The sequence below is a fragment of the Prionailurus viverrinus genome, chromosome C2 (genome assembly GCF_022837055.1).
Source record: "Prionailurus viverrinus isolate Anna chromosome C2, UM_Priviv_1.0, whole genome shotgun sequence".
Taxonomy (NCBI): domain Eukaryota; kingdom Metazoa; phylum Chordata; class Mammalia; order Carnivora; family Felidae; genus Prionailurus; species Prionailurus viverrinus.
The window spans coordinates 100,927,103-100,941,119 of record NC_062569.1 but is presented as its reverse complement, the minus strand read 5'-3'; the positions used below and the strand labels follow the sequence as shown (position 1 = coordinate 100,941,119).

Below are 14,017 nucleotides of genomic sequence, written 5' to 3'. Positions count from 1 at the left end.
GTCTTAGTTGTTTTTTTTAGAGAGAGAAAGGGTATGAGAAGCAGAGAGAGATGGGGAGAGAATCCCATGAGGGGCAGAGAGATAGAGAGACAGAGAGAGAGGGAGAGTGAGAGAGAGAGAGAGAGAGAGAGAGAGAGAGAGAGAGAGACAGGGCTCACTCAAAGCGGGGCTCATGCTCACCAGAAGTGGAGTTTGAGCTCACCCAATTTGGAGCTTGAACTCACAAACCATTGAATCATTACCTGAGCTAAAGTCAAATGCTTAACTGACTGAGACACCCAGGTGCCTCATCATTCTGCTCTATTTAAATCCATTTTCTCATAACCTCAATTAGCATTGAACACTGACTCCCCTCCCACCCCATTATTGCTGATTTAATGGGCAAAATGTGGTATGTATTAATAATTCAGTTTCTATTTCCTTAGTTACTAGAGATGTCAAATATCTTTTCAAACACTCATTAACAACTTTTCTTTTTGCCTGTGAAATGCCTGTTTCATATTCTTCTCTCACTTTCTATAGGATTCTTTGTCATTGATTTGTGGGAACTTTTTAGGCATTATTGCTATCACTACTTTGTGTGTAATTAAGAAAAAATTTTTTAATGTTTATTTATTTTTGAGAGAGACAGAGAGAGAGTGCCAGCTGGGGAGGGGCAGAGACAGAGGGAGACACAGAATCTGAAGCAGGCTCCAGGCTCTGAGCCATCAGCCGAGCCCGACGCGGGGCTCGAACTCACAGACCGCGAGATCGTGACCTGAGCTGAAGTCGGACGCTTAACCGACTGAGCCACCCAGGCGCCCCAGAATTGTCTTCTTTTTTTAAAAGGCTGAATAGTATTCCATTCTGAGTATATACCACATTTTGCTTACCCATTCATCCATCAGTGGACACTTCGATTGCTTCTTTTTCTTAGCTAGTGTAAACAATGCTGCTGGAGTGCTATCAACAATAGCCAAATTATGGAGAGAGCCCAAATGTCCATCAATTGATGAATTGGTTGAGAAGATGTGGTATATACATATACAATGGAATACTACTTGGTATGAAAAAGAATGAAATCTTGCCATTTGCAACAACGTGGATGGAACTAGAGGGTATTATGCTAAGTGAAATAAATCAGAGAGATATATGATTTAACTCATATGTGGAATTTGAGAAACTTAACAGATGAACATAGGGCAAGGGAAGGAAAAATAAGATAAAAACAAAGAGGGAGACAAGCCATAAGAGACTCTTAAATACAGAGAACAAACTGAGGGTTGATGGGGAGGATGTGGGTAGGGGGTGGGTTAAGTGGGTGACTGGCATTAAGGAGCACTTTTTTGGGATGAGCACTGGGTGTCATATGTAAGAGATGAATCATTGGGTTCTACTCTTGAAGCCAAGACTACACTGTATGTTAACTAACTTGAGAATAAAAACAAAAACAAAAACAAAGGAATGCCACTGGGATCTCTTTGAGATCCTACTCTCAGTTTTTTAAAGTATATTCTCAGAAGTGGAATTGCTAAAACTTAGGGAAATTCTTCATAAGTGCCATACTGTTTTTCCCAGTGGCTGTACCATTTTACATCCCCACCAATGATGTACAGGGTTTTGGGTTTTGGTTTCTTTGATGATACTCATCCTAATTGGTATGAAGATTTCATTGTAGTTTTGATTTGCATTTCCTTAATAATTAATGGTGTTAAGCATCTTTTCGTGTGTTTATTGGTTATTTGTGTATCTTTTTTGAAAAAAATATCTATCCAAGTCCTTTGCCTATTTTTGAATTGAGCTGCTTGGTTTTTGTTGTTGACTTTCAAGAGTTATCTATATATTCTGTATATTAATTCCTTATCCAATACATGATTTGCAAATATTTTCTCCTATTCTGTTTGTTGCATTTTTATTTTGGTGATAATGCCTTTTGATGCACATGAAGGTCATAATGTACATTTTTTTAAATTTTCTAATTTTCATGAAGTCCACTTTTTCTATTTTTTTCTTTTGTTGCCCGTGCCTTTGGTGTCATTTTAATAACTTATTGTCAAATACAGTATCATGAAATTTTGCCCTCTATTGTCTTCTAAGAGTTTTACAGTGTTAGGTCTTACATTAGGTCATGGGTTCATTTTGAGTTAATTTTTGTAAATGGTGTCAGGTAGGGGTGCAACTTCATTCTTTTGCATGAGGATATCCAGGTTTCCCAGGAACGTCATATAGTTGGATCATGTTTTTTGTCTATTTTGCCAATCTTTGTGTTTTGTTTGGAGAGTCAAATCCATTTATATTTAAAGTAATTACTTATAAGGGAACAGTTACTTCCATTATTTTACTATTTTTCCTACATATAGCTTTTTGTCCTTTATTTCCTACATACTGGCTTCTTTTGCACGTAGGGTTTTTTGTTTTGTTTTGTTTTGTTTGTTTGTTTTTGTTTTGTTTTGTTTTTTGTTTTTTTTTTTTTGGAGTGAAACACTTAAATTCCTTTCTCATTTATTTTTTGGGTATATTCTTTGTTATTTACCTTTTAATTTCCATGATGATTACATTTAACACCCTAGAGTGTAGTACTCTAATTTAAATGTATATCAGCTTAACTTTCATGACATATAAAACTCTGCTCCTTTAATAGTTCCATCCACATTCCTTTCTGTTGTTACAAATTTATATCTTTATACGTTGTGTGTCCAAAATATATATGTTTTTAAATGCGTAGTCTCTTATATGATGTAGGAAACAACATATAGACTTACAAGCCAACATTATCATAATGTTAGCTTTTAGACTAATAATTGTTTCAAATGTTCTAGTCTCTTAATCGTGTAGAAAACCAAAAAAAGTGGAGTTGCAAAAAAAATTATTACAATAATATTATCTTTTATCATTGCCCATGTAGTTATCTTTACTAAGATCTTTATTTCTTCATATGGGTTCCAGTTATTGTTTGCCCTTTCAATCTGTAGGGCTCCTTTTAACATTTCTTTCAGGGAAGATCTAGTCATAATAAACTCCCTCCACTTTTGTTCATCAGGGAATGTCTTAATTTCTCCCTCACTTCTGCAGGACAGTTTTGCTGGATATAGGATTTTTGGTTGATAGTTTTTTTTTTCTTTTAGCACTTTGAATATATCAGCCTGCTTCTTTCTGATCTCTGAAGTTTCTGATGAGAAATATGATAATAATTGTATTGAGGATTGCTCATGTGTGATGAGTTGCTTCTCTGTGGCTGATTTAAAAATTTTCACTTTGTCTTTTGACAGCTTGATTACAATGTATCTAGGTGTGGGTTTTTTTGAGTTCATCCAACTTGGAATGTATTGACATTCTTGAATGTTAATATTTATGTCTTTCGTCTAATTTGGGAAGTTTTCAGCCATTATTTCTTCAAATATTCCCTCTGTCCCTATCTCTCTCCTTGTGAGATTCCCACGGTGCATATGTTGGATCGCACAAGTCCCTTAGATTTTGTTCACTTTTCTTCAATCTTTTTCTTTATGTTCCTCAAATATGATAATTCCCGTTGTTTTGTCTTCAATGTGACTGATTTTTTTTCTACATGTTCAAATATGCCTTTCAGTTCTTGCCACATAAGTGTTATATATTTAATGTTAGGTTCACACTTAAGGATTTAGTTTTTAATTAATACTGTGAATAGAATATTTTTCTATATTTTCTTTAGTTGGGGAAGAATTTTGAATGTTGATAGTATTTCTGAATATTCTATAATTTATCTTATTAAGCCTATATTATTAGGCTTAACATATCTTATTAAGCCTATTAATTCTCTAGGATTTTAAATTAAACCATCAACATATAATAACTGTCTTTTCCTTTTCCCCAAAATTTTATCTCAATTTCCTTTTTTTTTTCTTGACCTGGCTAAGACTTCTTTTTCCTGACTTTAAATGGTATACTTATAAGTGTTTTGACATCTAATACTATGTTTGTTTTAAATTTTTAATAGAAACTCTTTATTGGATTAAAGATGCTATTTATTAGTCTTGTAAGAATTTTTAAAAATATTTTGAACAATGAATTTTGTCAAATGTTTTTTCTTCTTTTTAAATCTTTGAATAAGTTCTATAGCTATTTTATGAGCTAAAACCTTCTTAGTCATAGTATATTACTTACTAATATATATTTAATATATAATATATATTACTTACTAATATATTACTAATAATATATACTTACTAAACTTTTAATATGTTACAAGATTCAATTAGCTACTATTATGTTTAAAAGTTTTGTATATGTATTCACAAGCATAATAGCTTTTGGATTTTTTTTTATACGGTTCCCAATTGGGGAATAAATTTTCTACTTATGGAATTAGTGGGACCCTCTATATTTTTATATGTCATGGTACTAATAAATAACTTAGAGAAAGTAAGTGTAGTTATTTTTCACCCTATAGTTGGTTGTTCTTATAAATCATGGAATTCTATGGGAAAAGCTGTTTCGGTGGCACAGATAATTCCCAGGAAAATATTGATACCCACTCTAGCCTAGTGAGGAGTAGTTTTATCATACCCCTGATTTGGGAGCAAAGCATAGAAAGAGATGGTCCCTCACTTTGGCAAGAAATGGAAAGAAAAGCTGACCACTGGAATTCAAGAAGGAAATGCTTTATGGTATGTGCTTTTCTTTAGACATTTTAATGTGGATATTCATATACCAGAGATGGTCTGTAATGGAAAATCAAAAGTAGGTTTGAAGATCATGGATGACTATATATCAAGAAAGTATATTTGTTTTTAAAATATGCTACCTTACCTTATTAATTTCAGAACCTTCGATTTTATGAATAATCCCTTTTGACCTAAAAACCTTAACAATTTCTCTAGCCAAATTGAGCATGACATTAATCTCCTCCTTTGTTTTCATAGTAATAGCAATTTCTGGGTGATCATACTCTAAGTAGCCTGAAAAATAACACAATATTTTCAGAAAAAATAAGAACATTATTTAAATATTTCATGTGGACAATAAGCTCAATATTTTTGCTCTAAATCCATGGAGTACAACCCTCAACACAGAGAAATATATCTCTCCCTGATGAGTCCTCTGCAATCAATCATAATTCACCAGCAGCAGCATAGTTCTGTTTACCATTTTCTTGTCGGCTTGTACTTAACACCTATGCCCACGAGGAAGGGCAGACAGCCCCAGTCGTAGGATTAGCAATTACACTGATCCACTTGCATGGAACACTGAGAGGCTCTTCTGGTTTCTAGGTCTGAGGTTTATGTACCGCTTTTCCATTCTGTTTGAATTAGCATTTTTGACTACAAACTGTGCACTTAGATATGGCTTCTGATTAAGTCCTCTCATTCATCCTGGGTCATTGCCCACCCAGCATGCCTGTGCGTCTAGATGACTCACCCATCTATGCTCTTCTGCCTGTCTTATCTGGATTCCTAAATGCCCACAGAGTTTCATTCACTTAGATTCTACATTTGGGCTTTTCCTTGGTGATGACTTCTTGTCTGGCTTGATGACTATCTGCCTTGCAAGATCTCTCAAGTCCAGTTCCATTCTCATGCTTTCTGTACCCTTTTATTGCCCACCATCTGGTATCAACCCCCCTCCTTCTCCTCACACATGAACACTATACTATAAGAGTGTGTCTGTCCCACTTCCAGTATTAATCCTCTACTAGGAGCATGATGTGGCATGACTCAGGGAATAAGCTGGTGCCATATTTAGGCATAGGGCCTTCCAGGAGACATATCAGAGATCTGTGAAGCTCGGTTGTGATTTCAACTTATAAAACTAAATCTTCACATGACAACTCTATGGCAAGTGGAGAGAAAAAGTAACTTTTCCCCCTGTATTGCTCAGGGAGGTATATGTACTTTTGGTTTGGAAGAAAATAGAATTTATAAGGTGATAATAGTGTGTATAAACATGCAGTGCTAATGTGTTTCCTTTAAAGAGGAATTAAAAGGTCTTCATTGGGGTATAGGGCAGAAAGAACAAGCGTGGAGAGGTAATATTACACTAAACCCATGCAGCCAAAGATATGATCATGTTGATTGTTAAAGTTACTCACTTTATTATTAGTAATAAATAGGTTGCCTTAACAATCGGTTTAGTTGTCAAAACAACTGCCTTTCAGAAGTAATGATAATAAGAGATGGCTGTGCTTAATCTTTAGAACGAGGGTTACCTACCTAGCTCTTTCAGAGCATGTCCTGTATTCTTCATTATCCTCCTTAATAATATCTACGAAATAAAAGAAGCATTATCCCCATTGGAAAACAAGCTGTTATAAAATGTTTTTACATTTGCAGCTGATGGATTTTTAACCCAATAACTTGAAAGAAAAATATGATGGGGAGCTTTTTAAGGATTAGAACTGAGTTTTGTGCAATAACCTTAATTTGCTCCAGGAAGAGTGGTAGAGAGAGTAAAAAGTGGCATAACAGGTTGATTTTGAGAAGCCTGAAGGCAAGTCATATTTTTTTTCTCTAAAAGTAACTTGCTTTAGGTTACTATTGATTCTGAAAAACACACACATGGTAGATATTTTCCTCTTCAATGTTATTAAAGCCTCTGAATTGGGGATACAGGGGAAGCTTTCAATCTTAAGTGAGGTAAAATGTTTGGCCAAGCTGTGTGAGAGCAGTAGGGACTAAAACCAGACAATATCTTAGAGATTCAGGTCCTTTTATATTTCCTACTGTGTATTCTCAAATTCCAGGGCTAAATATCCTTTTCCAGGTTAGAAAAGGTAACAAAATTCAGGAAAACAGTTTGATTTATTTATTTTTTTATGTTTATTTATTTTGAGAGAGACAGAGACAGCATGAGCAGGGGAGGGTCAGAGAGAGAGGGAGAGAGAGAATCCCAAGCAAGCTCCTCATTGTCAGCTCAGAGCCTGATGTGGGTCTTGAAGCATGAACCATGAGATCATGACCTGAGTAGAAACCAAGAGTCGGATGTTCAACTGACTGAACCACCCAGGCACCGCCAAGAAAACAGTTTTAAAGTTCCAGGTGATAAAGAAAGGAAAGATACTTTTGTGTTCTACTACATATCATCAGTTCAATTTTCCTGACTATCGAGATTTGGGTACATTACACAGAATTTAGATGTTCTAAATTGCCTTGAAAGGTAAATGTTTCACATAGCTGACAAACTTGTGAGAACATAGTGTTAATCTGCCTCAGTCAAAACAGTAAAAAACAAAATCTAGGGGGTGTCTGGCTGGCTCAGTCAGTAGAGCATGCAACTGTTGGAGCCACACATTGGGTGTAAAGCTCACTAAAAAAAAAATAAATAAAAAAGGAAAGAAAAAAGAAAAGGAAAAAGAAAAGAAAGAAAAAAGAAAACTAAAATCTAGAACTTAGGCCCTAGAATTCTCTTTGCTGTTTACTACCTATGTGACTTTGAGCATAATCATTCAACCTCTCTTGGCTACCCACCCCCCCCCCCCCTTAACTGTGTAATGAAAGAATTAGACAAGGTTTCCTTCTAGATGAGTTATTATTACTCTTCCCAGTTTCCAGATCCCCATCCTTTGCTTCTATTACTATTTACCGTGGGGAAATGAGGCATATAGACAGGAGGGGAGCCTTTGGGAACTATGAGGAAGTTCTGGTTGATCAACACTGCCATCACGTCTCATCCTCCAGTGTTTCCTGTTGAGCACAGCTATAGCTGAAAGATCCTGCAACTTGGATCAGGAGGGAACTACCCACTGCACACAGGCTTCACAAGAGCTTCCACAAGAATGAAAAGGTGGGTTGCAAAAGCCTCATGACTTGCTACTGTGGCACAGACATTTCAGTAAGGAGGCATTTGAGTAATACAGGTGTAGACTAGTTTAAGTTTTTACAGAAATCACTCAGGGAATCAGGAGTCAGGGACCACACCTACACATAGAGACAGAGAACATAATGGGTGGGGCAATGGAGGGACTGGAGGAATAAACCCTCTCCTTAGTATTTAAAGTTTTTCTCACCTGTTTAACTTGCTTAGAACTTGAAATTTGATCAATTATAGTCATTATGTCTGCTTCACCTTGGATATAACCTTTTAGTATAGCATATTTAAAGGATAGCTGATGACTCATCTTTTTATCTATTATTTGCAGCAACTTGGGGGTTATGAGCTGAAAAAAGCAGAACTACTATTTAACATAAATTGTATACATTTAGTTAATTATATGTCTATTAGTTTACCTAAAGTAGATAATGCTAAGAAATAACATTCTTTCAATGGTAACTATAGTAACCTGTCGAGGTTCTTAGTTATTTTATTCATGATAACTTTATAACTTCATGACTACAGCTATTTCCTAGTAACTAATAATGTTGGGCACCTATGTGAAGTGATGACTTTACTCTTTACTTATGTCCCTTATAGAGAACTGGATGTTATTTTCAACTGGCTTAACTTCTTGGAAAACAAAGCAATTAATCTTTTGGGCTTAATTCAAAAAATGTCTATAAAGTATTGCTATTTTACCTGCAAAATCTCCTACTAATCTTCTTGCTAGAAGGTTTATTTGGGGGTTAGAACCCACCACAATTATGCTTCTTGTGTGACCCCACCATTAACTTCTCGTTGTTTCTTTGCTGAGGTTTACATTTCCAGATTATCTCTTACCACTGAGCAATCCCCTCACTTCAGTAGAGTTGGCTATTTCTGGTGTCCTGTCTGTGCTCCATAACCTCCATAGTCTGCCTTCCAACCACCTGCCATTAATCCTAGAAGAGCTAGTTTATGTTCATCTTTCAAGATTCAGTTCAAGTATCACAAGTATCACCTAATAAAGGAAGTCTTTTTTTTTTTTTTAAATCTCATTAGCATTGTGTACAGACTCTGTTTTGCACTTGTATATTCTACAATATAACATTGGAACATCTAGATGACATATCATTTCCCTTCTACAATGAGTTCTCTGGGGGTAGAGAGTACAGATAATTTGTCTTTATGTTCCAAGGACTATCGTCTGACGTAAGATAAGAGTTCAGAGTTTCCTGAATATATATACAAACTTTTCTTAAGTTGTTTACCAGTTTTTTCATTTAAAATATTTGATAGACTCTGCGTATCTTCCCATCAGAAAGAATTAAGTAGTCACTGAATACACTTTACTTGCCTTCCTTAGGTCAAATTGCACACTAGCGTTACTTACGGTCTCATTTAGTAGTAAAACTGGAAAAGCTACGAGTTGCATACTTTTAGACCTAGTTATTTCTCTTGGTAGCATAAATATTTTTTAAGCATATGTAAGAAAACTTTAAATGTAAAGATTCTAACCTATTAGTTTTATTTCTAGATGAACTATGTTTTACTTAGCCTTGTATCTCTCACAGTGCTTGTGTGTGTATATACCCTATTTGTGTATGAAGAGAGAGAGAGGTGGTGAGAGAGAGGGAGAGTATATCTGTATCCATATACACACTTCATATGCTTTGTGATGAGTGAGTTTCATGTCATTGAAATAACTGTATAGAAAAAATATCATACTTGTCATAGAAAGGTGTATTAGACAATCAAAGGTCATTTTGATGCTGTGATTTTATATTACTATGAATTTATATAACATGAAATGTGCATTTTTTGGTTTTGTGATGTGTATGAATTTATACTATTTGTTTTGTCACTGTGAATGGTTTGCATGGTTGTTTTGTTGATTTTATACCAGGTATCTATACCAGGTATCTATAAAAATATACATAATTTTGGGGTTAGTTTATATTTACATTAATACGGAATTTGTCGTGTACTCTCTATTCAAGGAAAAGCTGTGATGAACATTTCTATACTTTCATATGCTAAGTAAACTACAAATATAATTTGGATACTCATAAAACACTGTTACAAAATTTAATTTGTGAAAGGGATATAACATTTGAAACATAAACATCATTCCAATAGAAAGTGGAAGCCATAAAACTAGTAAACTTTAGTCCATATGTCATGAAGCAGTCATTAGAATTTGAAAATGAATGATTTTATAGTTCTTTACCTTTAAAATACGTAGTATGCGAAAAAATCGAACAATTTTAAAAAAGATTACAGTTTGAATAAATTCAAAAGTATAAGTAATGTAATTTGTCTCAATAAGAATTACATCTATGATGCCAACTAATGTAATTGTCAACTCAAATAGATTCCAGGTATGTGAAAAATATTCCTTCCTCATTGCAGCCATCTGTTGATTTAAAAAAAACAACACATTATCTTGTTTGTTTTTGCTTTTACTGCAACATTTTCTACAATAACTGAAATATCACTCATTAGGTATTTTTCTCTGATCTACCTTAAGACTACTTGTCTGAAATACTAGTAAATAATCATATTAACTTGAAATTAAAATGGTTGGAATATTGAAGCATCCATTCCAAGGGGGAAAATATTCAAAATTCCCTACTATTTTGTGACAGTTCATTCTTTCATTGCTTCTTTGTTTCAGAAAACCTACTATAGCTAAAAGAATGGGAAGTATTAAAAACGACTGGATTCAAGCCTGGGAAATTGGATTTCCAGTGGAATTTTGAAGGGAGAATAGGCTTACAGAAGATAAGTTTGTTAAGAATATGCTGTTTGAGATGTTTGCACAGTATTTTGTTGGGGAGATCCAGTCATCAGTTGTCTATATGATCTGAGGTTCTTGATAAAATCTGAGCAGGGAACTGAATTGGGAAGTCATTAGACTATAAATGGTAGTTGATGCCAGGGAAATGAATGAGATAGGCATGGTGTGTGAAGCTCTTTATTCTTTACGTCCACATCTCCTATCTCATATTCCATATCCTTCATGCAAATCTAACACCTTTCCAATCTCCACGCTGACCAACCCAACCCTAAGCTCCAGTCACTGGGAGTGATGTTTCTTGTGGGCATCCTAGTGTTGCTTCTGACTTTTCCCTTATTTTTGTTCATCAAGCTATGTACTCACATACTCAACCTCCACTTTTCGATCCATATGACACAATACTATAATCAATTTGTGGGGGTTTATTTCCTCATTTTACAACTACCTTTATATTTGATTTAAAAATCAAATCATGAAATGTTTTTCAAGTTTACAGGGATATGTATCACTCTACCTATCTGTTTATCTATCTAGTATTAAAAAAATAAAATGAACACTACTACCCTTCTAAGTTTAAGAACACTGCCAACACCTTTGAAACTCCCTTCAACACACACCATTTTGAAATTTATTTTTGCAAATACAAAATCAGTTCTTAAAGTATGGATGGTGGCTATTGAGTTGCCTTAAAAATTTACTTACCTTTAACGTTTTATTTATTTTTGAGAGATAGAGCGCGAGCAGGGGAGGGGCAGAGAGAGAGGGAGACACAGAATCTGAAGCAAGCTCCAAGCTCTGAGCTGTCAGCACAGAGCCTGATGCGGGACTCACACCCATGGACGGTGAGATCGTGACCTGAGCTGAAGTCGGATGCTAAACCAACTGAACCACCCAGGCGCCCCAAAAATTTACCTTTAAAAATTAAAGTTTATTTGTTTGAGAAGTGAAAGAGAATTTCACATACTCCTTTAGAAAATTGTGTGTAGCTAATGCTGAAAAATGAAGTTAGGGAATCTCTCTGTGAGACATATAGCATGTTCATGCACATACACACACACATACACACACAATTTTGGATTACCTTAAGTAGGGCCTCCATGATATAAAACGTAAGAAAAAGGTAGTTAGAATATTTTAATTCATGCTCATAGATATCATTTAATTCAGGTATCCAAGAAATTGTAATCGGAAACATATTCATCATTATCACAAGATATCCAACATACTCAAATTCATTAGTAAATACGATTTTATGGCATGACTGAAGAAAGCAATGTCTGCAAAAAAAAAATAAGTTTTATCTGATAAAATAATTATACGGAATTATTTTCATTATATGCTCAGCTATGTTCTAATCATCTATAGCACAGAAGCCAGCTTAGTTCTGGGTAGGAACAGTCACTCCCTAACACTTTCTGGCATCCCACTTCAGATGCTGTCCTTTTAATTTCCTCCTCTGCTAAATGTCTTCAGGCTGATTTCCTTTCTTTTTCCCCCACCTTCGTCAACTCTCATTCACTTTTACTTTTAATAGAAATACTTTTGGTCACAGATGGGAATAATGCAAACTGAAAGTATTTTAAAAAATCATAAAACGGGGCACCTGGGTGGCTCAGTCAGTCAAGCCTCCGACTTCAGATCGGGTCATGATCTCATAGTTTGTGAATTCTAGTCCTGCATTGGGCTCTGTGCTGACAGCTCAGAGCCTGGACCCTGCTCCAGATTCTATGTCTCCCTCTCTCAGTGCCCTCTCCTCCCCCCCCCCCCCTTGCGGCCCCTGTCTCTCTGTCAAAAATAAATAAACATTGGGGTGCCTGGGGGGCTCAGTCAGTTAAGCCCCCGACTTCGGCTCAGGTCATGATCTCATGGTGTGTGGGTTCCAGCCCTGCATAGGGCTCTGTGCTGACAGCTTGGAATCTGGAGCCTGCTTGGATTGTCGCCCTCTGTCTCTGCCCCTCCCCCACTCATGCTCTGTCTCTTTCTCTTAAAAAGAAATAAACATTAAAAATAAACAGACAAATAAATAAACAAACATTAAAAAAAATCATAAAACAAAGTCAATTCCTTCCACCTTCCGGAGATTACTATGATTAATAGTTTGAATACTGTTCTAAATGTAATCATTATCTACAAACACAAAAGAAATTATATTATACGTTTTGTTCTGTAATTTTTTTTCTTTTCTCTTAACAATGTGTCATGAGCATCTTTCTTTGTCAAGGCATAAAATCTGAGGGAAAAAAATCCCAGGAGGTGTGGTAGTGGAATAGTATACATCCACACTTCACCAAAAAATGTAAATTCATGCATATGTTTTGAAAAATAGTTTCTGTACCAAGTATGCCAGGGAGTGGAACTGTGGATACAAGGATTTACTTATGTATTTTTATTTTTTCATTTTTCAAGTAATATAATAATGCATTATATTGTTAAAACTCAAGTGACGTGATTAATCAGCTACTGAATTCAGATTAGGTAAGTAGTGGATCTCCCTACTCTCAGAGGTGGATCTGTATTACTCAGGACCTGAAACTTTTACAATTTGGGACTCTGAAGATGACATTAGGAATAAATTATAATCCTGTCTTCACATTCCCAGGGACCTCTAAAGCCTTTGGCAGTGACTGTGTGAGGGAGGAGCCATGGAGGGAAGCCTTGTTAAAAGGTGCACTATTTACATGATTTGAAGAGAAACCAGAGTATAAGCGAAGCCTTGTCAAATTCTGCCCATCTCAGTTCTATCTCCAGAATGCTATTTTTACCTTTTTTAAACTTTCAGCTGTATCGAGGTATAATTAGATATAAAATTGTAGATATTTAAAGTGTACATCGTGGTGATTTCATGTATACATTGTGAAAAGAGTCCCCACACTAATGAATTAACATATCCATCATGTCCTATGATTACCTTCTGTGGGGGATGAGACCTTTCAGGTTCTACTCCTTTAACAAATTTCAACTATACTATTGAGGGTTTTCAGCTAGAGTCACCGTGTCTTATATCAGATTCTCAGACCCGATTCATCTTCTAGCTGAAAGTTTGTAAACTTTTACCATCCTTTCTTTATTTCTTCAACCCCTCAGCTGGTAACCAGGTAACCACTTTGCTATTCTCTATTTCTATGAGTTGATTTTTTCATTTTTTTCTTTTGTATACTCAACACATTAGTGATATCATGCAGTATTTGTCTTTTTCGGGCTTATTTTCACTTATCATAATGCCCTTGACGTCAATCTGTATTGTTGCAAAAGGAAGGATTTCCTTCTTTCTCATGGCAAATAATATTCTCATATACCTTATTTTCTTCAATCAATCATACACTGATGGACAATTAGGTTATTTTCATATCTTGGCTACTGTGAATAATGTTGCATTGAACATGGGAGTGCAGATCTCTTTGATATCTTGTTTTTATTTCCCTTGGATATGAAAGGAGTTTTCATTGGATTGCTAGATCATATGGTAGTTCTATT

At 35.3% G+C, this 14,017-nt stretch overlaps 1 protein-coding gene across 5 annotated transcripts in view; it reads right to left on the bottom strand.

Annotated features, from left to right (window-relative positions):
• The window catches only part of SLC9C1 (solute carrier family 9 member C1), a 107,918-nt gene that overhangs the window by 26,597 nt on the left and 67,304 nt on the right, over positions 1 to 14,017 (bottom strand). For all 5 annotated transcript variants that reach the window (XR_007155435.1, XM_047873933.1, XM_047873934.1 and 2 more), the window contains 5 exons: positions 11,625 to 11,820; positions 9,974 to 10,159; positions 7,958 to 8,107; positions 6,165 to 6,216; positions 4,765 to 4,913 (listed from right to left, as the gene is read on the bottom strand). Coding sequence is in view for 4 of the 5 variants with exons in the window: in XM_047873933.1 (XP_047729889.1) it covers positions 4,765 to 4,913; positions 6,165 to 6,216; positions 7,958 to 8,107; positions 9,974 to 10,159; positions 11,625 to 11,820 (733 nt within the window). In the remaining variant the exon portion in view is untranslated. The remainder of the gene's footprint in view (positions 1 to 4,764; positions 4,914 to 6,164; positions 6,217 to 7,957; positions 8,108 to 9,973; positions 10,160 to 11,624; positions 11,821 to 14,017) is intronic.